The sequence below is a fragment of the Ctenopharyngodon idella genome, chromosome 3 (assembly GCF_019924925.1).
Source record: "Ctenopharyngodon idella isolate HZGC_01 chromosome 3, HZGC01, whole genome shotgun sequence".
NCBI classification, from domain to species: Eukaryota; Metazoa; Chordata; class Actinopteri; order Cypriniformes; family Xenocyprididae; genus Ctenopharyngodon; species Ctenopharyngodon idella.
In genome coordinates, this window is record NC_067222.1 from 11403223 (window position 1) to 11430380 (window position 27158).

A 27158-nucleotide genomic window follows, 5' to 3' on the forward strand; every position below is an offset into this window, starting at 1 on the left:
CTTGGTTTCTGTCCCAGGGACCTGTGTTGGGAGCTCTCGGTCGTTGCGTTACACTAACTACAGATGCATCCCTCACGGGCTGGGGGGTTAATGTCAGCTGTAAGATCCATAATCTTCTTTTGTGATGTTTGTGATGTTCAGAGAGCAGTCAGACTCCAGACTCAGTCTCTCATGTCTCTCTGTGACTTTATTCTTTACCCCTGAAAAAATAAGTTCAGCTGCTGCTGAATGTCTGAATCTGCTATGGATCCATGTAGTTGAGTTGCAGTCGGAAAGAGCATTATTACAGGGCAGACGGACATTTTCACCAGAACTGATGAAGACATGAGTCTCATTCACTCCACTGGTACCTGAAACACAGTATATTTGAGTGATAGTTATGCTAAATATTAATAAATGAAAGTACATAAACCCCTGTGACAGCAGGTCATTCTCAGTGTCAGTCATTGCAAAACAGTATTTTCAAATGTGACAGTGACTCTGAGATCAGAACATGAATGTCAGGAAGAATAAAGCATGTTCAAACTAACTCATTCACAGACTCCATGACACACCAGCTCTATTAAAACATTTTTATGAATGTATATTTGTATTTAACTCTTTCACAGGAGTTTAAAGAGCATGCACAAATGTGTTTACCTGTGAGAAGTGAGCAGAGAATGATCAGTCCCAGCAGACACAAATCACACTTACCAGACATTTTTTGTTTCTGTTAATCTTTCCTTGTTTAATATTATCAGCCCCTCAGGAAAAAAAAATGTTTCAGCAACACCTTGACTTCATGTGTAGAGAATCATAAAGTCTGGCGTCTCGAGAGAAGTGTTCAGATCCTCAACTGCTTCTGCATTTTGCTGAGACCAACATAGAATTCAATAATGAAGCAGTCCGCTAAAAGAGAGAAGAGGAACTACCATCATCAGTCTAAACTGGGTTCAGAGATTATCACTGATCAGTGTGGTTAAACTGAGTTCTGAGTAACAACGTTTCCAAAACTCAACTGTGAGATCACAGCTCTGAAAACACTATGTAAAACATGTAATGTCACAATAAAAGCACAGTCCACACACCCTGCTTACTGAGCACGAGTTAAGGCAAATGCTGGGAAAGATCGGTTTTCAGACACAATTGTTCATTGGTGGGGGAAAAATGCAAGAAACTGACTGAGAAAATGCAGGAAAAAGTGGCTTGTCATCCTGAGTCTTAAGATGGGAGGAGCCGAGTCGGATAATGCTTGTGTGTGCAGTGACCACTTTGTCAAAAGTTAATACAACTTCCATATGCAACCACTAACAAAAAAGTAGTATGCCTCCATAGTTTTGTATGCTTTCTTTTGTTTTCTGTAGAAGAAGGATGTCAGTGTTTAATATGTGGTAATATGTGGCAGTATCGCTAGCAAAACATCAAACTAAGCCACTGGCATCCTGAAGTAAACTTTGAATTGTTCTGGATAATCCCGCAGCTCCTTGATAAGGAGGTCGAACTTCTTTTCTCTTTTTTAAGAAGAGAGGACAACAAAATCATCCTCACTGCTTCAAGACTCCATTTTGTATTGTTTGGCGAAGACATTGGCAACTTTTACTCTATACTTGACAACATTTTGGAGCAATTAAATGTACTTTTTACTCGACTACAATTCACGAGTTCACATATCCATATAATTAAATAGAGTAAAGTTAAGCGTATTTGGCATGCTGTCCGGGGAAAGGGCTGCGAGCTCTGAATTTTGGCCCGAACCCAAAGTACTCCCCCTGGTGTGGTAAAAGTAGATAGAACTAGAAGTGAGGAGATTGGGTGGAGGAGGGATGCTGGTAAACTCTCAGATGAACAGAGGTAAGTCTGCTGAATTTATACCTCTTGACATTGGTTTAGTTGATTAACTGAATGCTCTCCACCTGTGCTAATTAGGTTAATTATCTGAACTTGCTCCTCCCGAACTTTGTTAATAAAACATCAGTTGTGATGAGTAATGCAATTACAAATTACATTTTTCATGGCAGCTAACTTTTTCTGCAGCAGTTTATTTTTGCTATAAAGAAGCGATATCGCCATCTAAGGGAAGTGAAGGTACTATATCTTGTGCGTTGTGCCTTTACTCACCCAAAACTTGTCAACAAGGATACTTTACGTGAATGTGAGTGCATTAGCAGGTAGCTGCTAATCGCAGATGTTTGATTTATTAGATGAGGAAATGACTGCAGATGGTGATGAGACTCAAACCAGCACATGCAGTAGACTTTGACTATTTAATTTTACTTAACATTATTTTATTTATCCGCTATATTGACAAGACCTTTTTTAAGGATATTGGTTTACTTGTGGCCTTTCTGTGCACTTGAGCTCAATTGAGACTTGAGAGTTTGTAGACGTTTAAAAGGTTGTTGTGTCGACCTTGATTTATTGCAATATTGAGGTGTTCAGTTTTATTTTGATTTTAGAAAATATACTTGATTTCTCATCTTACAAATCTATTGTTTCTTATTTTCACTGGCAGTCTCTCAGGACTAGTGCATCTCTGAGCCTACATTCAGCATGAGTAAAATACTTAAGTACTGTTAAAATCAGATACTTTAAGACTTTTACTCAAGTCATATTGGAATTGGTTACTTGCAACTTGTAGTGGACTCATTTTCGTTTCTTTACTCTTTATATACCATCTTATAACATTAACACCATTATCAAATTCGCAGATGACACAATGACACGACTATGCCAGAGGCAATGAGTCTGCCTACAGAGAGGGGGAACAGAGGCTGACGGTGTGGTGCAACGAGAATTATCTGACTCTAAACATCAAGTAAACAAAATAACTCATTGATTTCAGAAAGAAACAAGATGTTTACACACCACTGCACATCAACAGTGAGATGGTGGAGAGAGTGTCCAGCTATAAATTTCTGGGCACACACATCTCAGAGGACCTCTCATGGACGATAAAGATCATGGCGCTAGTCAAGACGGCAAAAAATTGTCCGTACTTCTTGAATGGCTCTTGGTGTCATTCTACTGCTGCTCCATTGAGGCATGCTGGTGTGGTTTGGAGGCATCTCTGCAGCTGATAAAAAGGTGCTGCAGAGAGTAATAACACTGCACAGAACATCACAAACCAAAAGCTACCTGCCCTGGATGACATATTTACATCCTGTTGCCTGTAGAATACAAAACATTTTGAAGGACTCATATCACCCTGCCCATCACTTCTTTGAACTTTTGCCATTTGGAAACGCTACAGGTCTATCAAAACACATAACACAATTCTCATGAATAGTTCTATTCTAAAGCTATCACCATACTGAACCCTGAACTGAAAACACACCCTCCAATTACAATACATCCTTGACATGCAAGAACCTTTTATGTGAAATAACATTTTGAGTACTTTATTTAATTTACATGCAATATTGCACGTAATGTGCACTTAATATTCTGTATCTGTATATGTTGGCAAGTCCATAATTATGTTGTATGTTATGACAGTAAAGAAACTAATCTAGACTCTTGTTCATTGCATTGTGAAAAAAGCTGACCAACCAGATTGCGTGCTTTTGGTCACATGTCCAGAGCTGCTGCTGTAACATAAAACTACCACTTGGTGGCTCATGAACAGACTGTTACTAACCAACAGCGAATAAAGTCCAAAGTATACCTACGCTAGCACATGTGTGCAGTGGAACGTGTAGCCTTTCAAATTAAAGTCCATTTGATATCATGCATTGTGGCTTCTCTCACCTCTGTGAAAAATCACTCTCAAAGTCTTGAGGTTTTGATGCCAGAAGATAGACTTTATTACAAAGATATAAAGCCGAGTTGGTCTGCAGAACAACAGCTGGGACAGTTTTCGCATATTCTTTTTATACAGTTTCCTTAGGGTTAATGTGAGCATCTGTTGTTGTTGTTCTGTCTCTTTAGTTTAGATTTCTACTGTGAAACAATGGCCCAGGCCAGTGCTGCCACCTCGTGGAACAACTGATTAGTGCAAAACACAATCAGTGCACACATGCAACCTGCACGGCAAAGGTTAAATCAGATGACACAGGTACTATTCTGGTGATGAAATTTAGAGCTTGAGAACCATGGGGATTATTACAAGGCCATGATTGATAAGGGCCAATGGAGGGAATTTGACCAGGACACCGGGTTACACCCCTACTCTTTACAAGAAATGCCATGGGATTTTTAATGACCACAGAGAGTCAGGATCTCAGTTTAACATCCACTCAAAGGATGGAGCTTGTTACACTATATTGGGGCGTCAGGAGCAGCCCCCTGCTGTCCTCACTAACACCTCTTCCAACAACAGCCCAGTTTTCCCAGGAGTCTCCCATTCAGTCCTAACCAGACTCAACCCTGCTTAGCTTCAGTGGGTGACCAGTGTTGGGACTACACCATGATTTGACTGTGTTTAACTCACACAGAAGAGACCTGTGAGCATTCTGCCATAGGAAATTAGGTCAATCGACTGAAGCGACGACACTGAGAAAGCATAGAGGAGGAGGCTGGGCCAGTTGTGGGCCAGTGCATCCTTGTAGAGCCGAAGGCTGGTCTGCCCCCGCACAGAGCGCCCCCAGCCCATGTTGGACGTGTCCGTCGAGACCACCATCCTTCTGGATACCGCCCCTAGGGGAACCCACGGTTGAACCACTGAGGGTCTCTTCAGGGGTTCAGGACTGTTAAACAGGCCTGATTCACCCTGACATGGAAGCGGCAGTGCCGCCAAGCATGAGGTGGGACCCAAAGTTTCAGCCAGTGCTGCAGAGGCTGCATTCGTAGGGGGCCAAGCTGTAGAACTGGGGAGGCGAAAGCCATCAAAACACTTCAGAGGAAATGGGCTCTGGTCCTGATAGAAGCCATGAGCTGCTGAATGCAAGACTGTCAGCTCCCAGGAACAATATATGTTGGCTGGGGAGCAGTGAACTCTTGGTGAAATTGACCCTAATATGAGCCAGTTGTCGAGGTAATTCAAAACGCGGATTCCCATCTGCCTCAGAGGGGAAAGAGTCCATACAAACGTCCATACACTTTGTAAAAGTGCGCGGAGCTAGGGACAGCCCAAGGAGAAGGACTGTATATTGGTAAGCCACTCATGTGAGAGCGTCCATCTTCCATGGAGGCGGCTTGCGGGGCAGTGCCAGCATGCAATGCACTTGGAATTCAGCATTTACCACAAACATCAGTGAAACAATGTTATTAGAAGAAAAATATTCTATGAGTCTCACCTGATAGCTATAGGGGAGCTAGTCATGGCCAGCAAGCGACACGCTGAGAGGCTCGGCATTTTAAAACAAACGCCGGAAAAACCATCCTCTCGCACCCTCTCAATGAACGTGGCTCATGAAATATATATATCATGAGTCTCACCTGAGTCTGGGGAGAGCGTCATGTCATATTCAGCTGAGCGGTGTCAGAAGTGAGACTGCTCTTCCTCAATGAACACGGCTTGCGGGAGCAGAGCCAGCAAGTGACACGCACAAAGGTCCAGCATAATCACAAATATTAGAGAGCATATGTCATGTTCAGCTGAGCATAAATGAGCATTGAGCTCGCTCTTTCAGTGAGCTCGCTCTATCATTGGTTCAAAAAAGTTTCACTGCTCGAACCAATGGCCGTGCAGTTACGCTGTATTATTGAAAAGGGCTTCAGTAATTGGAGAAAAATGAGTTTTTCCCCATATGCAGTATGAGTGAAGTATCAAAAGGGAACAGGATATTCAGTAATCTTTCAGAAGATGCGTAATAGCACCCCCTACCGTATAACAGGGCAAATATGGAAAGCCACTCTTAGAGAGGTATTGGTCTACATGCAAAACACCCAGATGTACACCGAAAAATCTCATCAAAATGAATAAAACTATCTGGACACTATCTGAAAACAAAAGATCTTGACTACTGAGATTTAAAGCCTGACATGCACTTCTGAAAGGTAAGCTAATGTATGTGTGTGAGAGAGAGAGAGAAGGGAGGGGAGAAGCCTGACCATACTGTGCATAATATTTATATATGCCATATATTAATACGTATAATCACTATGAAGAGCTGTGCAAGTGATGGATTTGGGTGTACGAGCACCTCTGGCACACTGTTGTTTCACCACTACTAGAACTACAAATGACTTCATTAAAAATGAACTAGAGACTTGTGCTTTCCACGTCCCGTGTGAAACTTCCTTTATGTTGTAGTGGTACTGCTACCAGCCAAATTTATGAGAGGCCCACCGGGAATTCTCCTGAATCTTCCAATGACCACTCCGGACCTGTACATTATTTTATACTATAATACAGAATTTGCATTTGCAGTTGTACTAGTGGTTGCATGATATTTTTAATGTTGCAGAATGAAAAAAAAAAAAAAAAAAATCAGAAATCATGATTGTGTATGCTTTCATTTTAGTGACTGAATGAAGAATGAAGAATAAACACCAACCTCTTTGTTCTTCAGTATCTTCAGTGTGTTTCATTCTGCAGGGTTCTGGATCACTCATGTTCTCACTGGTGGTTTGGAAAGTGAGAAATGCATTTGTAAAGGATAAAGACACTTAGACATCTAACTGTGTGCAATATGCAAATGAGTTCCACAGGGGAAAGAAGGGTGGGCCACACTGTGTTTGCCCCTCTGATGCCTGCAGCCAGTCTCAGCATTGGAATGGAGAAGTGCCAAATTGCAATCTCTTCCTCATCGAAAAGGGACAAAGGCACCCTTTCAACAGACACTCCTTGTTCTGAGTCTGTCCTGTAAGGGAATAGACAGAAATGGATCAACAAAGTTTTGAGCCTCTGGTTCGTTCTGAGGTAAATAAAACACAAGTTACCTCAGTTCTCTTTGGAGAAAATCCAAATATCCATGCAATCCAGATATGTGTCCACTTTTGGGCTTTTCTGATGACATGACAGAGCAAAACACGCTGCTAGCCATTGTTTGATTGCGCTCATGGCACCTTCTGTCAGGCACCTTCTCCATCCCAGCACGCACATGGTTAAAGATGGCACACGATGAATGGTCGGGTAGCAACGTGTAGTCTGACATGTTTCTTGTCCATGACACGACAAGATTTTAGGAGTCATAATCTATCAAAAAAATCTTGTAGCCTGAACCTGGCACTAAACATGCTAGTCTTTTTGTCATGACACATCACAGACACGGCATCAGTTGTCATCCACAATCTTGCTTCACAACAGCCATTGTCTTTTACAAATCCCCACGACAACCTACGTCAAGCAGATCGTGGCAAAAACATGCTAAAATCGGGAGTAAATAATTAAAAAGAAAAGAAAAACCCTTTGCGACAATATGGCACACATAAGACTCGTGACTGCTGTTTTTAAAGATGCATTGACACTATACAGCAAGTGAACAAATAAAAGAAGAAAGTTGATCATTGTCTTTAGAAAAATAATGAGTGAACATAGAAAGGAACTTTTTTGTTGTATCTCTTTAAATGACTATGATAATGGTGATTATGAAATATCATCATCATACAGACTTCCATAATCGCCATTGAGTCACTTAGTTGAGTCTGTATTACAGTGATGTTTTACAGTGATGTTTGAGGTTTGTAAACATTACTCATGTTAGTTTGACCACATTGAGCAGTGATCATCTCTGAACCCAGTTTAGACCGATGATGGCACTGCATAAATTCAGACTGTTTAATAAACTGATTTAAACCAAGTTTTAAATAAATCAAACAAAGTGTACAGTTTTGAACATTAATCTGAACTAAACTTTCTATAAAATTAAGTTAATATGTAGTATGTGAGCACATTACTATAATTTCCACAAGTCTTCCTTTTAAATCTCCTTTATTATGGTCACTAATTTTATATATTAACTTGTACATTATGTTTGGCACACATTAATTTTTTCAAACAAAGGGCTGCTTCTAAATCAGTAAAATGATTCATATTTAGATAATGACTCTGCTTTTAAGGTAATTTTGTAGCCTTCTGAAGCAAAGTGATGGGTTTTTGTAAGAAAAAAATATCCATATTTAAAAATTATGAAGTAAAATAACTATAGTTTCTGTTGTAGAGAAATTCTTTATTCCTTTAATGGTGAGAATGTAATGAAACAAACGTTCGTGAAATGTCTTTGTTGATTTCATTCTTGCAAGAAAGTTGTTCAATGCAGATACAGAGAAGAACTCCCTCGCCTAGTGCGGGCTGTCTTAAACCAATCATAAAACATGTTACCATATAAGGATCAGAAGAATAAAAAAAGAGAGAAAAGGGAAACTTAGCAGATGCCCTACTGAATTCCGAGCTCTGTAGACAAACACATTTGCACCTATGCCTCACTTCCTTTGTTAGTTTCAGAAGTGCTTCTTAAAAGAGAACCGCACGTGTAGTTATTTTTCACTGATGCTGGCTGTTTTAAATGTCACACAAAAAGTGAGAGAAAACGAGTATCAATACGTCATATTATAAATCAAGAGAATGAGAAATTACACTTCCCACTACACTTCCGTCAGACAACAATTTTAATTTTTTAATTTTTAACTATCCTTTTAACACACAGGGTTCTATCATACACCCAGTGCAATGTGACGCCAGGTGCAATGCAAGTGTTTTTTACTAGTTTCAGCCCAACGCAGTTATCATTTTCCCGTCCAGTGCCACGTTGTTTAAATAGCAAATGCACTCGTGCCCATCTGTTCGCCCATGGGCAAGCTGGTCTGAAGACGAGGTGTGTTGAGGCACATTGTTGGTGTGTTGTGATTCTGAGGCAACTGAAAACCAACTGAAACCTGGTCTAAAGTCAATGGTGCAGTATTTTTTGTTATTTAATTATTAAACGGTGGCAATACACACATGACTCATCAGGTTGAGGGTGTCTATATTCCACCATGTAAATAGCAAATCCACCATGGTGCAAGCGCACTGGCTTTTAAAGAGAATGGGAGATGACACTCTGATTGGTTTATTGCACGTAACGCCCAAAACACATCCATGACTCATTAAAAGACTAGGTACAACCCTTTTAGACCATGCACCTGGTGCGCCGACCATTTTTTCCCCATTGTTAGACTTGCAAAAGTGGATTTGGACAAAGTTTGAACTAAATTGTCATATACAATATGCTAGTGCAAGTATATAACAATTAGTTCAAACTTTGACCTGTGGAGGGCAGTAATACACTTAGCAGTGTCTACACTGCCGGAATTCTAATAGAGAAGAAGAAAAAGAAGAAAGCTAGTTCAAGATGAGCATTTATGGTTAAAATGTATATAGTTTTTAATTTTTTTTTAGAAAATGAGTGATGGTTTCGCTAGATAAGACCCTTATTCCTCGTCTGGGATCGTGTAGAACGCTTTGAAGCTGCACTGAAACTGTAATTTTGACCTTCAACCGTTTAGGGCCAATTGAAGTGCACTATATGGAGAATAATCCTGGAATGTTTTCATCAAAAACCTTAATTTCTTTTCGACTGAAGAGAGAAGGACATGGACATCTTGGATGACATGGGGGTGAGTAAATCATCAGGAAATTTTTATTTGAAAGTGGACTAATCCTTTAAAATAGGGCCAACAGTGTGTTGACAGTTGTGAGTAAATATCTTTATATTCAAACTTTAAGTAGGGCAGTATGCAGAGGTTTTACTAAGAAAGTTAGTAGCAATCATGCAAAATAAAAAAAGATGCTAAAAACAGGAATATACAAACAAGATACGTGAATCTCCAAAGTAGCTCCATCACACAGAACAGAGAGAGGATTTTACAAACAGCCTGTCTGAATCTGTCCATTACTGTATTTAATATTACATTTAAAGCAGTTTATATACCAACCATAAGAAAATAACCTTGAACACTGTATGCAAATATCAATTAAATTGTAAAAAATATTTTAAACTAAACTTGGTGTCGCTATTTCTTCAGGGTGATTTGCTTTTCCTATGTTTTCTGGGAAGAAAATAAAACAATGAACAACTTTCTGTAAGTCTTTGCTATTTAAAATATTGTTGCAGATTCTTTCAAAACTCACCAGTATTTTATTGCAATAATGTAGGCATTACTATTAGGACTGCGAGTCCTTCTTTCCTGCAAAATAAAAGCATTGACTGACCTCTCGTATGTGTTTTTACCATGATTGCAGATTGTTCCAGATCAGATGAGTGTGAATCATCAGTGATTGTGTGAAGCTCAAACTCACCAGCTCTTCTTGCACAGATGATCTGAAGAAGAATCACAGTAGGAGCAGCAAACACTGCGATCTCAACAATGATCACAATCACTGCAGGAAACGTGTGGAAGAAGAGGAGAAACTGGACATGACTGAAGCCAAGGGGATTAAACTATGAACAGTTATTGATGAAGCATTTACAGACTGACGTGTCGTACCTCTGAATAATGTTCTAGCAGTCACACAGATGACAGTTTTTGATGCTGTATCAGCTGTGGATCACATCTGTTAGTTCAATTCAAACATAATGCAGCAAATAACACTTGAGCCTATATTTCTGGACTTTAATGATTTGTTCATTCATAATTATTTACAGTGCAGGTTTGAAAACATCTGTAAACATTTAATCACATGAAGCGCTTTCTTCTTTGTGTTCAGTCAATCACAGTGAACTGCAGACATTATTATTATAGAAGTTTCATTAGAATGCAGACTGTTCTGGACATTAATTTTAATGTTTCTTGAGCAAAATGAAAAAAAAATTCTTTAGCACATTGACAGATTTAATTAGAGTTAGTTTGCACAAAGTTCCCGATCCCCTGTACTCCATCTCATAATGTCTTCACAGAGGAATCAATTATGTCTAGGGACTGATTTTAGAAGAAAAGTCACTGCAAAGCGCTGATGTGAGAAAGACAGTGATGATGTACCTTTAGATACAAGATAACTCTAGCATTGTCTATCATTATATATAGCGTGTCTAACAGAGAATCTTCCATGACTGATATATGAGATTGTTTGTTCACCTGAATACTTGACAGTGTATCTGGCTGAGGTCTCGAGTTGATTTCTGAGAGTAAGCTGACATCTCCACTCTCTGTTGTCATCTTCATTCAGGAGTGTTGTAGTCAGACTGATGTTACAGTGATCTGATGAGAATAATATCTTATATCTGGAGTCTGTCTTCAGATCAACACCAGCCTGATTCACCCACAACAGCTGAAGTCCCTCAGAATGGACCCAATCATCACAGGATAATATAGAATACAACTGACAGGAGAGAGTCACAGAGCGACCTGGACTGATCTCAGTCTGTGAGGATGATGAGACTGAAACTGAATAAGACATAAATCACAAACGCTTCAATAATCATAAGAGTTTAAACCAAGGATTTTCCACTTTTTAAAATGATCATATAATCATAAAATTACCATGAAGAACATGCAGAAAAACACGTGCATCAGTTCCTTGTTTTTGTTTATTCACATACTGTCTGCAGCTGTAAAATCCATAATCATCTTCTGTGACGTTCTTGATGTTCAGAGAGCAGTCAGACTCCAGACTCAGTCTCTCATGACTCTCTGTGTCTTTCTTTTTTATCCCTAAACCAATCAGTTCAACTGCTGCTGAACGTGTGAATCTGTTATAGTTCCATGTAGTTGAGTTGCAGTCAGAAAGAGCATTATTACAGGGCAGACGGACATTTTCACCAGAACTGATGAACACATGAGGATCATTCACTACACTGGTACCTAAAACACAGTATATTTGAGTGATCATTATGATATATATTTATAAATGAAAGTTCATAAACCCCTGTGACAGCAGGTCATTCTCAGTGTCAGTCATTGCGAAACAGTATTTTCAAATGTGACAGTGACTCTGAGATCAGAACATGAATGTCAGGAAGAATAAAGCATGTTCAAACTAACTCATTCACAGACTCCATGACACACCAGCTCTATTAAAACATTTTTATGAATGTATATTTGTATTTAACTCTTTCACAGGAGTTTAAAGAGCATGTAGAAATGTCTTTACCTGTGAGAAGTGAGCAGAGAATGATCAGTCTCCGCAGACACAAATCACACTTATCAGCCATTTTCTGTTTCTCTCAGTCTTCCCTTTCTGTTTAACATCATCAGCCCCTCAGAAAAAATCTGTAAAAATGATCGAGCAACGCCTTGACTTCATGTGTAGAGACTCATAAAGTCTAGCACGAGTGTCCAGATCCTCAACAGCTTCTGCAGTTGAGATGCTGAGACCAAAACAGCATTCAATTATGAAGAAATCTGCTAAAAGAGAGAAGAGGAACTACCATCATCAGTCTAAACTGGGTTCAGAGATTATCACTGATCAATGTGGTTAAACTGAGCTCTGAATAAACATGAGTAACATGTTTCCAAACCTCAACAGTGAGCTCACAGCTCCGAAAACACTATGGAAAACATGTAATGTCACAATAAAAGCACAGCCCAGTCAGTCCTATTCATACTCTTGCAAAGGTTATGCAAACAAAGGGGAAGCAAAGGGAAAAATAAAATATTTCATATATTGTCTTAAACATGTCTGTGTTTCCACTGAATCAGGCTGATTCTCCTCTGTCAAGTTACTCCTTCCAGCCTCCTAATATTAATTCAGTAGAGGATGTGATTCTCCTGCGCTCTGATTCTGGTTCGATCAAAAGTTTAACGTTGGAATCAGCCAAATCAGGAATTGTTGTATATCTGGTGGTGAGACTGAAAAGAATCAAAGAGACCAATCACATTTTTTTTTAATTTCTGTAACTGAGCATGAGTTAAAGCAAACGCTGGGAAAGCAGCAGCAAACTGCCAAACAAGATTGGTTTGAGTAGACCAATCAGGCTTTTCAGACACAATTGGAGAATGAAAGACTTTGCCACCTGCTAAATATATATATATTTTTTTTACCCCTTCTTACCCCTTCAACAGGCAGTTGTGAACACACGCAAATGTTCAAGAGACCCGAAACAAGATCAGACTTCAGGTAAATGCCATGCAGCAGAATAGGTTGTTTGCACATGACGTCACAGGATGGCGCAAAATGCAGATGGAGGGCAGGAAGTGATTTTCTACAAAGGGAAGCACAATGAAATGCCTTTGTTTTCCATCGTTTATGGTTGCACTAATCAATCAAACCGAGAAAACAAAAGGAGCTTTTATCGTGTACCAAAAATTGTTGTTCATCAGAGGGGAAAATGCAAGAAACTGACTGGAAAAATGCAGGAAAAAGTGGCTTATAATCCTGAGTCTGCGGTCAGGAGGAGCCGAGTCGGATAATGCTTGTGTGTGCAGTGACCACTTTGTCAAAAGTTAATACAACTTCCATATGCAACCATTAACAAAAAAGTAGTATGCCTCCACAGTTTTGTATGCTTTAATTTGTTTTCTGGAGTAGAAGGATGTCGGTGCCCAGTTGCACAAAGCACCTTAAGTGTACTTTTCCTTAGTATGTGTTTTGGGGAAACTTCACCTTAAAGGTCTTTGCACACTGAGTCCGAAATTTTCGCACGTTAAAAAATAAATACGACATCACGTTGTGTCAATCACGTTTACACACAGCCTCTGAAACTTTAATCCATCATTAAAAAAAAAAAAAATTCAGATCGGGTTCAATTTTCTGCATGTTTCTCATCTGTAGCAAGCATTTTGAGAGGTGTTTTGACAATTCAGAGCCACCGTTCAAGCGAGCACCAAAATCCAGAATGGCGTCTGACAAGTTGATCTACTTCGTCTTGCAGCACAAAGCACTGTATGACAAACAAAGTGTGGAATACATATATATTGTTGGTCTTCTTTTTAATATGTGGCTTCAGTATCACTAGCAAAGCATCAAACTGAGCCACTGACGTCCTGAAGTAAACTTTGAATCACTCTCCTTTCTCTCTACGCAATCTCAGGATTGAATGGACCCAATTTTGTATTGTTTTGTGATTTTTTTCACAACAGATTAATTAATACGCATCAGACTCAGTGTGCAAGGTTTCGGTGTATGACAAATTTTTAAGAAGCCGAATACAAAAAAACACGTGATTGCAAACAAGCTATTGGGATTCAGCCCATTTTGATCCCGCAAACTAGCACATTAGAACCAGTGTACGAGTCGGCAGAATTAGCAACTTGGCCGCTCCCAAGTCCCTAAGCCTCAGGTTTAAAGTCAAAATCCTCAGAGAGAGTTAAATGGACTGAAAGTACTCACGCCAGATTCTAATCTGCGAAAACTACCACCTTAGCAAGCTTACTCACCTTTTGTTCATTTAAATGAACCACAACATCCCTGGGAACACAACTTTTGAAGTCCTCCAGAAGCCAAAGTTCCTCAAGTTCATCAAAAGTTGTTATTCTGCTCACGAGGGATCACTTCTCAACCAGTACCCACTTTCTCTCCCACATTCACTCACTCGTGAACTCTCACTTCGGGGACCAATTCATTTCCTCAGAGCACTGCAGACTTCACGGCATCAATCTTGCGAGCTCTCGACGGGCAAAGCAGCACACGCCTCTTGAGCTTTGCCAGCAATATTGCACTGCACCAAAGAACCCACAAATCCTTTGGCCAGTTCAATTTTGTGGCAATGCACTCAAATGAAATAAAGTCCACTTCACCTTCACGAAAAGGAGGGACCAATCTTACTTACCTACCCACATCAAAATCTGGCTTTCCAAGATGCAGGAACACTGGAGGGAAGGTGAAAAATAAAAGTTTTTAGAGAGCGTTGGTCTGAGTCCTGTCACAGCACCACAAACAACCAAATTGGTTTCAAGATTTTTTTTTTTTTACAGCTCGTAGACCAAAATAAAAAAAGGTATTCAAAAACAACAACTTAGAAGGGAAGCAGTAGCTTCAGAAGGGGGCAAGGCCAAAATAACATTAAAAAAAGTGATCTGCCTGGAGAGTAAAACCTCTAACTAAACTGCACAAAGAAAAGAAAATTAGCAGCAGAATTATACACTAACTCCCTACCTGGTCTCAAAACAGAAAGAAACAGAATTAAACAAAAATGGAACCATCTCCCTACAGTTTCCAGATAAACAAACAAAAAACAGCTATTGAGGTACCTAACAGGCTTGATGTTAGCAGCAGAAGCAGTAAAAGGCAATAGTAAATGTTAAACTCTACACTTAAACTACAATAAGTGTAACATTGGAGACACACAAGAATCAATAACATCACAAGAATCAACTAAACAAAACAATTTATTTCCTTTTTTGTACTTCTTTTTGTGTGTACTTTCTTCTTATTGTATCTTATGTATATAAATCTTAAAGGCGGCTAAACTGCCTCCCTGCCATAAATATGGTAGAACCATCACTTCTACCACTAAAGATCACTTTATAAATAATCTTCCTGATCAGTTTCATTGCCTTAGCATACCAGACAGCTTAGAAGACCTCGATGTTGCAACAGAAACTATTGCCTCTGTCTTTTCCAGCACATTAGACTCAGTTGCTCCTTTGTGTTTAAAAAAAGATTAAGGAAATTAATCCAACGCCATGGTACAATGAGCACATTCGGGCCCTAAACGTAGCAGCCAGAAAAATGGAGCGCAGCTGGAAGAAAACAAAACTAGAAGTATTTCGCATTTCGTGGAGAGAGAGAATGATTGAGTACAGAAAGGCCTTAAAAACTGCTAGATTTACCTATTTTTCAAAACTTTTAGAGGTAAATAAACACAACCCTAGGTATTTATTTGATACAGTGGCTAAATTAACAAGAAATAAAGCTTCAACTTCTGATGTTTCCAAAGAGCACAGCAGTAATGACTTAATGAACTTCTTTACTTGCAAGATTGATAATATTAGAGAAAAAATTATAACCATGCAACCGTCTACTACAGTATCGCGTCAGACAGTGCATTGTAGTGTCCCTGAGGAACAATTCAATTCATTTACTGCTTTAGGAGAGGAAAAATTGTCTAAACTTGTTAAATCATCAAAATCAACAACATGTATGTTAGGCCCTATACCGACTAAGCTATTGAAAGAGATGCTTCCAGAGGTCATAGATCCTCTTCTTAATATCGTTAATTCATCTTTATCACTAGGATACGTACCAAAAACTTTTAAGCTGGCTATTATTAAACCTCCTATTAAAAAACCACAACTAGATCCTAGAGAATTAGTCAATTACAGGCCAATCTCAAATCTCACTTTTCTGTCAAAAATACTAGAAAAGGCAGTATCATCACAACTATGTTCCTTTTTAGAAATAGTATCTGTGAGGATTTCCAGTCAGGATTTAGACTGTACCATAGTACTGAGACTGCTCTCATTAGAGTTACTAATGATTTGCTCTTATCATCAGATCGTGGTTGTATCTCTCTATTAGTGTTACTGGATCTTAGTGCTGCATTTGACACTATTGATCACAATATTCTTTTAAATAGACTCGAAAATTATGTTGGCATTAGTGGAATTGCATTGTCATGGTTCAAATCATACTTATCTGACTGTTATCAGTTTGTAGTAGTAAACGAAGAGATGTACCGCAAGGCTCAGTACTAGGACCATTGCTTTTCACTCTGTACATGCTACCCTTGGGAGATATCATTAGGAAGCATGGTGTTAGCTTTCACTGTTACACTGATGATACTCAGCTCTATATTTCTTCGCGCCCTGATGAAACTTACCAATTCAAAAAAATTAACAGAATGCATAGCTGATATAAAAAATTGGATGACCAGTAATTTCCTACTACTAAATTCAGGAAAAAACAGAGATTCTAGTTTTTGGACCAAAAACTTCTTTACGTAATAACCTAGAATACTGTCTAACACTTGATGGCTGCTCAGTTAAGTCTTCTTCGTCAGTTAGGAACCTGGGTGTGCTCTTTGATACCAATCTTTCATTTGAAGGCCATATTACTAGCATCTGTAAAACCGCATTCTTCCATCTCAAAAATATATCTAAACTACGACATATGCTCTCAATGAAAAATGCAGAACAGTTTGTTCATGCGTTCATGACCTCAAGGCTAGATTACTGTAATGCTCTACTGGGTGGTTGTTCTGCTCGCCTGATAAATAAACTACAGCTCATACAAAATGCAGCAGCTAGAGTTCTTACTAGAACTAGGAAGTATGAACATATTAGCCCAGTTCTGTCAACACTGCATTGGCTTCCTGTTAAACATCATATAGATTTTAAAATCTTGCTAATTACTTACAAAGCACTAAATGGTTTAGCTCCCCAGTACCTGAGCGAGCTCTTAAAGCATTATAGTCCTTCACGTCTATTGCAATCTCAGAATTCAGGCCAGCTGATAATACCTAGAATATCAAAATCAACCGCAGGCGGTAGATCCTTCTCCTGTTTGGCACCTAAACTCTGGAACAATCTTCCTAGCATTGTTCGGGAAGCAGACACACTCTGTCAGTTTAAATCTAGACTAAAAATGCATCTCTTTACCCTGGCATACACATAACACATTATCAATTTATATTTTCAAATCCGTTAAAGGATTATTAGGCTGCATAAAATATGTCAGCCGGAACCGGGAACACTTCCTATAACACCAGATGTACTCGTTACATCAGAAGAAGAATGGCATCTACGCTAATATTAGTTTTTCTGTTTATCCCGAGGTTTACCGTAGTCAACCGGATCCAGGCCATATCCAGGCGAGACCAAGGACCTGCTCCTTGACACGACCACAACACAGCCCTGAAGTGTCTGCAGAGATTGAGTCAATTAGATCATCCACTGTGAAGGCCTCATCAACACGACAACCAGTGGCGCAGTTATTCAACAAACCGTCCATACCGGCATGATGAATACGATCATCAACTGGTTGAAACTGAAATAAATACTTTGAATGTTGCGATCCTATCGGGCTTATGATAGCTACCTGAATTGTAACAAAGCACTGTTCACCAGAGGAGAACTGGCCCCCCGACTAAGCCTGGTTTCTCCCAAGGTTTTTTTCTCCATTTAAACACCTATTTGCCACTTGTTTGCCACCTGATGTCACCTGATGGAGTTTGGGTTCCTTGCCGCTGTCGCCTTTGGCTTGCTTAGTTGGGGACACTTGACATTTGATATTCAACAGTGCTTTGATCTGCCTGCATTGACACCATTTTCTTTAAGAGCTGCTGTGCAGCCAAAAATATATACCAGTTATCAATGTAAAGCTGCTTTGACACAATCTGCATTGTAAAAAGCGCTATATAAATAAAGGTGACTTGACTTGACTTAAAGGGTTAGTTCACCCAAAAATTAAATTTCTGTCATTGAGGTATTACGGGTTTGGGACGACATGAGGGTGTCAAGTACTTAATGACAGGAATTTCATTTTTGGGTGAACTAACACTTTAAGCACTAAAAATGCATTTACAAATAGATGTTTTATATTCATTTGTATAATAGTGATATGTTCAGACATTGCTGTTTCTTTTGCTAGAGATATTTAATTTACATTTCAGAATATAAAGGAACGTTAATTCTGTTCTTTGGGTTTTTTTTTTTTTTTTTTTAACTATTTCCCCGCCATCGTTTATTTATTTATTTATTTATTTATTTTATTTTTTTAATGTTAAAAGCCAGCGGCAGTATTTTTAATCATTTTCAGAAGTTTCATGGCCCCCAGAATATTTTGTTGTATGAATATCTGAACATGCAATAAATTAAAAGAACAGACCCTCTGCTTTTAAACAAACAAAACACCATTCTATTCTAGCTTCATGCAGTCGTTTTTTAATCAACATATGAATGTAAGTTTCATAAAAAAAAAGCAACATTTTGAGCAAAAAGCTGAGAAAATAACATTTGTGATTCAGATGTGATTCAGAACAATGATCAAAACATAGATTGAGTAGATCGAGTCCATCAACACCACCAATGCTTCACAGTCCTACGGCTCATCCTGGGTTATTGTACATATATACATTTGATTAGATATGATAACGCTGGTTTCTGCGTCTTCTTCGCATGTGTTCTGATCAGGAGATTCGGTACTCTTTCTGAAGATGTGTCATAGCGCCCCCTACTGTATAACAGTGAAAACAAGAAAAGCCTGAAAATTGTCAATGGAGAAGCGCTTCCACATAAATGACAGAAATTGAGGGGAAAGAGTTAAACACCAAAAAGAACGTTTAAGTACCGAATTGACAAACAGCATCGGCAACAGTAGTGATACCATTAAAACCTTAACAATGTCCATCTTTACACAGCACAGTTAAATTGCTTTGGTTCAGAGTGAGAGTGAGAGTCCAGATGAGCTTTGAGACTTGTTTTCCATTTAAAATTCTTCCCACACAGATGACATGCATAAGGCATCTCTTTAGTGTGAATTCTCATGTGACGAATAAATCCTGGTTTACGGGTGAAACTCTTTCCACACTGAGAGCAGCTGAAAGGCTTTATTCCAGCATGACTTAACATGTGCTGCTTCAGGCTGTCTTTAAATGCATAAGAGTTTCCACACTGAGAGCAGGTGTAAGGCTTTTTCTTAGCATGACTTAACATGTGATCCTTAAAGGATGCTTTACGTGTGAAAGTGTTTCCACACTGAGGGCAGGTGAAAGGCTTTTCTGAAGCATGAATTACCAAATGTGCATTAAGTTGTTGTTTCTGTCTAAAACTCTTTCCACAATGGGAGCACACGAAAGGCTTTATTCCAGCATGAATTAGCATGTGACTGTTAAGGTTTCTTTTACGTCTGAAAGTGTTTCCACACTGAGAGCAGGAAAAAGGCTTTTCTGAAGTGTGAACACGCTCATGCTCATTAAGTTGTGCTTTATATATAAAACACTTTCCACACTGGGAGCAGGTGAAAGGCTTTACTCCTGTGTGAATTACCATGTGATACTTAAGGCCTCTTGTGTGTGTGTAAGTGTTTCCACACTGAGAGCAGGTGAAAGCCCTTTTAGAAGTGTGAATTAGCACATGCTCTTTAAGATGGTGTCTCTGTTTAAAACTCTTTCCACACTGAGAGCAGGCGAAAGGCTTTTCTGAAGAGTGACTACGCTCATGCTCATTAAGATGACTTTTGTGTGTAAAACTCTTTCCACACTGAGAGCAGGTGAACGGCGTTATTCCAGCATGAATTAACATGTGTTTCTTAAGGTTTCCTTTATGTTTGAAAGTTTTTCCACACTGAGAACAGGTGAAAGTCTTTTTGACTTCTATGTTTTGAACACTGCTTTGTGAGTAATTGTTTTCAGTTTTGTAGCAACTAACTAATTTCTCTCCAACGGTGACATTATGAGCTTTCTGAATCTGATGTTCCTCCTCCACTTCATTCAGATCTTGGCTTTCTTCTTTGACTTTCATCAGACCTAAAATAAAATCAAAATCATTAAAAAAAATGAACACCAAGAGTACCAAACAGAGCACAGTCGGCAATATGCATTTAAGTATATAAATATAGGGCGGCAATGTCAGTCATTTTTATTTGGCACACTTTCTGATACCAGCTGGTGGCGCTATGACTATAACTAAATTTTGGCATGTATTTGTCTTCAGGCCAGGGCACTTATCAAACACATGATGTTTGAGGCAGATTGGACATTGTATACTTGAGTTACAACAACTTCCCATTTCATTACAATAATAACATGCTTTATCAGCATGATTTAGAATGTTTGTAGCATGTTTAGTACTTGATTGCATGTTTTAGTATATTGCTAATAGTGTATCACAGTGTTAAACACGTCACTTCCTGTTGCCAGTTAATGCCATTATTAATGTGTGTTCAGGGCAGGAGTCTTCTCAAACATGTGAAGTCTGGGGCAGATTGGACATCGTATTCCTGAGTTACAACAACTTCCTGTTTTGTGGTGTTAATCGCTTACATTAGCACTTAGCCAAGTGTTGCATGATTTCAGGGAGTGAATAACAGTGTGAAGAATGCCATTTCCTGTTGTCAATAGGTGGTGCTATGACTAACTGAATATTGCCATGTAGATGTGTTCAGGCCAGGACTCTTATCAAACATGTGAAGTTTAGGGCAGGTTGGACATTTTATGCCTGACTTACAACAGCTTCCTGTATCACGGAGAAACACCAAACTTTGTCAGGCCGCCACGGACACGCCACGGACACGCCCTTCAGTGACAACTCAAGATCTTCACAATTTAACGTCGCAAAGTCCTTTAGATTAGACTGACCAAATATGATGTTTATCTGATAAAATCTCTAGGAGTTGTTTAAAGTACAACGTGTGGAAATGGCAAAAACTGCACAAATTTTGCAGAGAAATTTCAAAATATCTGACTTCCTGTTGGTTTTCAGATTTTGCACCAGAGAATTTTTTGTAGGTATTGGGCTGTTACATGCGTGTACCGAATTTCATACTTATACATGAAATGTAGTGCGAAGGGCGCATAATTGAATTTTTTTAGGTGGCGCTATCGAGCCATTTTGCCACACCTAAATCTGAAACCCATATCAGATGTAAATTTTCACCACTTCTGATGCGTGTGCAAAGTTTCATGAGTTTGAGCATGTTTAGGCCCTCAAAAATTGGATTATTTTGGAGAAGAATAACAGACATAGCAATTACAACAGGGTCCTCAGGCCCTAATTAGGGTATTTTTAAACAACAACGCACTAAAACAGATTAACGTGCTTCTTCAGGCTGTCTTTAAATGTGTAAGAGTATATTTCTTTATATTTATTTAAATATTTCCTTTGTAATTTTGAAAAGTTTTGCGTACAGACAACAATCTTGTCAAAAAAAAAAAAATCCCCATTCACATGGATCAGGCTATCCTGTAAACTCCAATGCAGGGGTGGGGAACGTTGATCCTGGAGAGCCATTGTCCTGCAGAGTTTAGCTCCAACCCTAATCAACACACCTGAAGCTAATCTAAGTTTAGCAGGATCAAATCCACAGAAGGCAAGCCTGCAACCTTTAGCCAAAAAAGCATAACAGCTAATGCTAACGCTCTGGCGGTACACAGGGAAGGAGTTTTGAATGGCGGGCACTGATGTCACTGCAATTACACAACTGACCGTTCGCAAAGACCCGCCCCCTTTAGTTACTGTTGCTATGTCCGACAAGCCATGCCGATCTCTCGCCACACATTATGTTCTCACGCATTGAAAAATACATTGCGGAGCAAAGAGGACACTGACAATGCGTCGACAGACAAGACAGAGCAGGTTACTTTTGATATGAAACAAAGTCTCAAATTTCATATTGTATCATTTTTAAAGACATTTCAACAATAAATACCGTTTTGTGGCTCTTTAATATGTCATGACAGATCACTGTAGCACCCCAGTTCAAGCAGCTTGTGAACCGATCATCTCTTCGTACTAGTTCATTTATAGCATCAAATATACATGAATGAACATCATTAGGAATGTTGTTTCAATCGTGGAAAGATGTCAGTACACACCATTTTTCAAATTCATGTCCACCTACGTTAATCTGCTAACTCCCCTGAATGCTTTATCGGACAAAATGGCGGATTCTGCGTTATGATTGGTTAGATCGCCTGTCAATCAAACTCCTGGCAAAGGGTCAATAGGCTGAGGTGCGCCACACGTGATTAAGTTAGCCGTTACACTTTCTCCAATGGTAAGAGATACAGACCCTCTCATCTCCCTATAATATATAATCTCTGGCAGGACTAATGTTACAGGCAGGTGAGTGTTTTTTTCAGGGTTGGAGTTAAACTCTGCAGGACAATGGCCCTCCAGGATCAACATTCCCCACCCCTGCCCTAATGCTCAAATTAATTGGTTTAAGAGGGCTAAACTTAAATTAAACAAATTAGTTCAATAAAATGAACTTTTACAAGTATTTAGAACTTTAATAACTTGGGATTTCTATTTCCCAGCATGCTTTGCCCTGACACTTGAAAGGGAAAGTAAATGCTAAAATTAAGTGTTATATAATGTTTGTTTGTTTGCATGATTAATGTTAAGTGGGAGATTTAGTAGTGTTTAATGTTTTGCTAAGCTAATTTAAAAGAGTTTCTGTTATGTTGTAAATGAGTTAAATGTATGAATTATCTTACTCAAATATTTCAAGTTAAGAGCAATTAAAATGTATGAGAACAAAATTAAAATCAGCCAGTTCTGCTTGCTTAAACTTTGAATTTCTTAATTTAAACATTTCGATGCAACTGATCACCTAAAATATTTTGAGTTTTGCCAACTTATTTGTTTTTACAGTAGTGATGAGTGCTTTCAAATCACTGCTTCATGAAGCTTCAAAACCTTACTGAGTCTTTTGTTTCAAATCAGTGGTTCCAAGCGTGCATCAAACTGCCAAAGTCATGTGATTTCAGTAAATGAGGCTTCATTACGTCGTACATAACCGTTTCGAAACTTCAGTGGTTCACCGCTGGTGGGCGATGATCACTGAACCTATGAATCATGCAGATTCACATTGAACAAGTGTCTATTGGTTTCACCTGAGCTCCGATCAGTTTTATACATTTGTAGACATTTTAATTAGTCATTATTATAATTAAAATGAATAATAGTAGTTAATAGTCTGGCCTGTTTAGCTGAGCCATCCATGGGATAAAGAAAATAAGCCCTGAAAATTGATAAAAGAACACACATTATACAGACACTTGATATTTAATCTTATTAGTTACTTGCATTTTATAGATTTTGCTTTCAATAAAACATTTACAATCGGTTTGTAAAAGGTGTTTTTTTATTTATGTTTGGCCTGAGTTTTGTTGCATTTACACTATTCTGACCAGTAGGAGTCACCATCACTAGTTACAGTGTAGCTAGCTAGGCAACTAAAATAGCTGTATTCTGCTGCCAGGCCAGTAGTTGGCAATGTCACTTTGTAAAGAAACCCTAAGCACCTATAGACTGAACATGTAATACACATGCGCATGACGTCACTGTTTTCACAAGGGGGATCATTTTTGTTGACGTTGTCGTCTGTATGTGAAACTTTTCATAAATGCAATTTTTGTTTCCATTTTCAGAATATCATTGTTGTGTAAATGTACCCTTAATGTCGACATGAAACAGAAGTTGCGATTGTCTTTTCTGCTCTACTGTGATGTCTATCCAAGTGAAACTGCATCTTAAATGAGATGGGACTTGATTTTGTCCTTCGGGAATCGCTGGAAGTTGGGCGTTGCTAACAAAATGGAGGCAGATCTGAATGCCAATTTGCAGTCAGTTGTGGGGGATTTCTCTCCACTGGACTCACTGCTAGCACCCTCACATTACTATAAGAACTTATTTATTGAGGATTTGTTGTCATCCTCAATAAATAAAGTGGGAGGACGCAAGGCAAGGACGCACAATGGCACTAAACAGCAAGAGAGCGCACGAGAGAGAGACTGACTCACTGACTGATGGTGTGTGTCTGCTGTTTTCGGTTCATTCCTATGGAAGTTGAGCCTCGTTCATGCTTAAGTTAAGCGCAATGCTCAATTTTCATAGGAATGAATTTAAAAACGCTCTGGTCGCTTGCTCTGCTCCGCTCCAGTGTACACACAGCCTGACTGACTGACTGAGTGTGTCCTCCATCAGGTTAAGTCATTCATTAAAAAAAATTTGTTTGCCAAATCCAAAAAGTAATGTTTTCGTAACATCCTTTCAATGTTTAAGGGTACTGTACACCCCAATGACTGGCATCATCGGTGGTTAATGCATTGATTAATGAAAGTGAAGCATCAGCTTACCCCAGCGGCAGCATTTACCCCTTATATCACAGGATCTGCTGGCAGTTCCAGATAGCTCTGCCCTCGAGTCATAGCATGTGACAGGAAGAGACGAGTTGTTTTGAGGGGGAGGGGAGATTAATGTTTTGATTAAAGATTACGAGGGCACGTGAATTTTAAAAAACTAATGAAGTGCACGGATACATTTTTTTGTAATAAATACTACAATATTCCATAAAAAAAATAAAAATTGTCAATTTTGATTTCATGGCGACTTTAATTGTATTGTGGAAAATGTTTGTCTAATCTACATTATTTCATAGCTCTTATGAATAACTATAGCCACTGAATCTGATGGGCTGTCTACAGGAAATCTGCAGGTATCAGCACTTTTTTTTTTTTTTTTTGGAAAGGTCTTGAAATGGTATTAAAAAACAAGACCTGCATGTCACTTCAGTCAAACAAAATTATGTCAACATGCCCGTCTTGATGAGTATCCTAGCAGACTTTAAGCCCTATTCGGATGGTATTGTTTCTCATGTGGACGTACGTAAAATACATTTGCATATCACCTCAGTGATTAAACTCATGCATTCGGATGGTGATTTATTTACAATGGATGGGGCGAGTTTTGTGAACCTATGAACCCGGGAATGCGCTGATCATGTGGTCTGTCACATGATTGTCTGCTGTAAATAAAATGTCATATAATTGGAATAATAAATTTATATTTCATTTAATAACAGTAAAAATAATATCCTAATTATATTTTAATTATTTAAATCTCCTGTTTAAAAATAGGAAAAAAATAGGAAGATATAGACATTATAGTTAAAATGGTTTTCTGTCTTTTATGTTATATCAAAGTGATGTCATTTTAAAATGTGAAAATCGGCAATAATAAGTTAATACAGCCTCTTATACAGATGATGAGGCAGACATGCTGCTTTGTTATTTTAATGTATATAATTGCTGCTGCCATGATAATGTCCCATTTCAAATGTTTACGTACATGCTTTTCTTCTCTTTCTCTTTTGAGTAGGGATTAAATATTGCTCTTAATACTTAACAGCATTTCAGTAATAAAAGTGTAGGCTAGATCTTTAAAATGCATCCAAATTACAGCGAAGCACAACCGTATGGTGCTCGGAAATTGTCAAAAAGAATTTAATCAGTGAATTTTGAGGTGATCTCTTCTTCAAAACTCAGACTCAGTATCAGTAAAACTCAGTATCAGTGTAATGAACCTGTGCATTATGTCTAAAAGTAACAGCAGCTCAATATTCTTGCTGTCTGTTTCAAATGTTAATCAATCAACAAAAGGAAAACTCTTGAGTGAATAGCTTTTGTAACTTTTATAAGGATTAACCATTAAGTTATAGTCAAACATCACTTTATTCAATTGCTGTACCTGAGAACTAGACCTACCTGCACTGTTTATAGTATCTTTTCTCCATTTTATTTATTTGTGCTGTTGATTGTAGTTAGATTATTTGCGCTGTTTCTTTATTTTTATGTGAAAGTAGTCCTTTTTCCCTGAACACAGAACATACCGAACCATACAGAAATGTAACCCTAAAAAATACAAACCAAACCGTGAGCAATTTGAACCGTTTTACACCCCTATTAAATGGCTATATACATACATGGGAGACCATAGCAAATATCATTTTTGCATTACCATTTGCTTCAACAGTGCAAGAAAAAAAAAATCTACTCTGCATTCCATGAGAGGAAAAAAAATAGGTCAAATTTTATCAATTGCTCCCTCAACAGCGGTATTAGAAATGTGTATTTAAGACATTTTAATGACAGTTAAGGTCTTATGTTTACATAACGGATCCGCGGACACCCTGTGTCTAAAGCTTTGTTAGCTTAATGTACCAGAACAGTCATTAAAGATTAGTCTAGAATAGACACCAACCTGCTTGTTCCTCGTGTTTTATTCTCCAGGGTTCTGGTTCAGTATCCTCCTCACTCTCCTCTTTAACAAACACCATCTTCACGATTTAGTTGCTGCACCTCCAAATATTCCTGCTCGTCTGAAAACTAATAACGTTAGTCACGTCTATGAGAATGAGACTATTGCAGAAATTTACTGTCCCGATTTAAAATTGCTATTTTTCTATAGACTAAACGTACAATTACGACTGTTTGTTTCGAGCTGGCAAGACATAGAGAAGCTGAAAACAAATTTTCTTCCTCTGAGGTTTAATGGTGGTTGGCAAACAAACGTTATGTGACTTACCGCCACCTACTGGATGGGAGTGCAGTGGGTGCACACTGCATTTTTTCCTTTAAAGTCCGTAACGTTTTTTGGTTAAAATGAGCAAGTACATAACCTACGGAGCCCCGCACATGACATGCAAGAAAAAAAAATTTAATTGTGCGCACGATTTACTAATTCATTCCCTCGATTTACTAATTCGTTCCCTTGATTTACTAAATCGTGCGCACGATTTACTATTTCGTTCCCTCGATTTATAAATCATGCACGATTTATAAATCGAGGGAACGAAATAGTAAATCGTGCACAAGTTTTAGTAAATCGAGAGAACGAAATAGTAAGTTGTGCGCACATTTTAGTAAATTAAGGGAATGAATTAGTAAATCGTACGCACGATTTAGCCAACTATTTTTTTCCTGCATGTCATGTCCAGG

General features: G+C 38.6%; 2 protein-coding genes, 1 long non-coding RNA gene and 1 pseudogene across 16 annotated transcripts in view; 1 reads left to right on the forward strand and 3 right to left on the reverse strand.

Annotated features, from left to right (window-relative positions):
* LOC127509895 (gastrula zinc finger protein XlCGF57.1-like) overlaps positions 1-27158 on the reverse strand; it is a 258569-nt gene that overhangs the window by 185907 nt on the left and 45504 nt on the right. The window contains exon 1 of one of the 13 annotated variants that reach the window (XM_051889185.1): positions 6417-7392. The exons of 11 other annotated variants lie outside the window; for them this stretch is intronic. In XM_051889185.1, coding sequence (XP_051745145.1) covers positions 6417-6474 — 58 coding nt within the window. In that variant the 5' untranslated portion in view covers positions 6475-7392. Of the gene's footprint in view, positions 1-6416; positions 7394-27158 lie in introns of those variants that run through there. One more of the 13 variants, XM_051889179.1, reaches the window with a different exon arrangement.
* LOC127510099 (uncharacterized) lies at positions 9321-10921 on the forward strand. Its single transcript, XR_007929483.1, has 3 exons — positions 9321-9456; positions 9865-9921; positions 10082-10921. It is a non-coding gene; the product is annotated as an uncharacterized LOC127510099 (long non-coding RNA).
* On the reverse strand, positions 9752-12148 carry LOC127509997 (uncharacterized; annotated as a pseudogene).
* Positions 18573-26901, reverse strand: LOC127509960 (gastrula zinc finger protein XlCGF8.2DB-like). Of its 2 annotated transcripts, none has more exons than XM_051889375.1 (2): positions 26422-26901; positions 18573-20183 (listed from the first exon to the last, which is right to left on the reverse strand). In XM_051889375.1, the coding sequence occupies exons 1-2, from the start codon at positions 26495-26497 to the stop codon at positions 19069-19071; spliced, it is 1191 nt and encodes a 396-aa protein (XP_051745335.1). In that variant the 5' UTR covers positions 26498-26901; the 3' UTR covers positions 18573-19068. The 2 variants fall into 2 exon arrangements, with proteins under 2 accessions (XP_051745335.1, XP_051745337.1); XM_051889377.1 differs by lacking the exon at positions 26422-26901 and adding an exon at positions 24519-26408.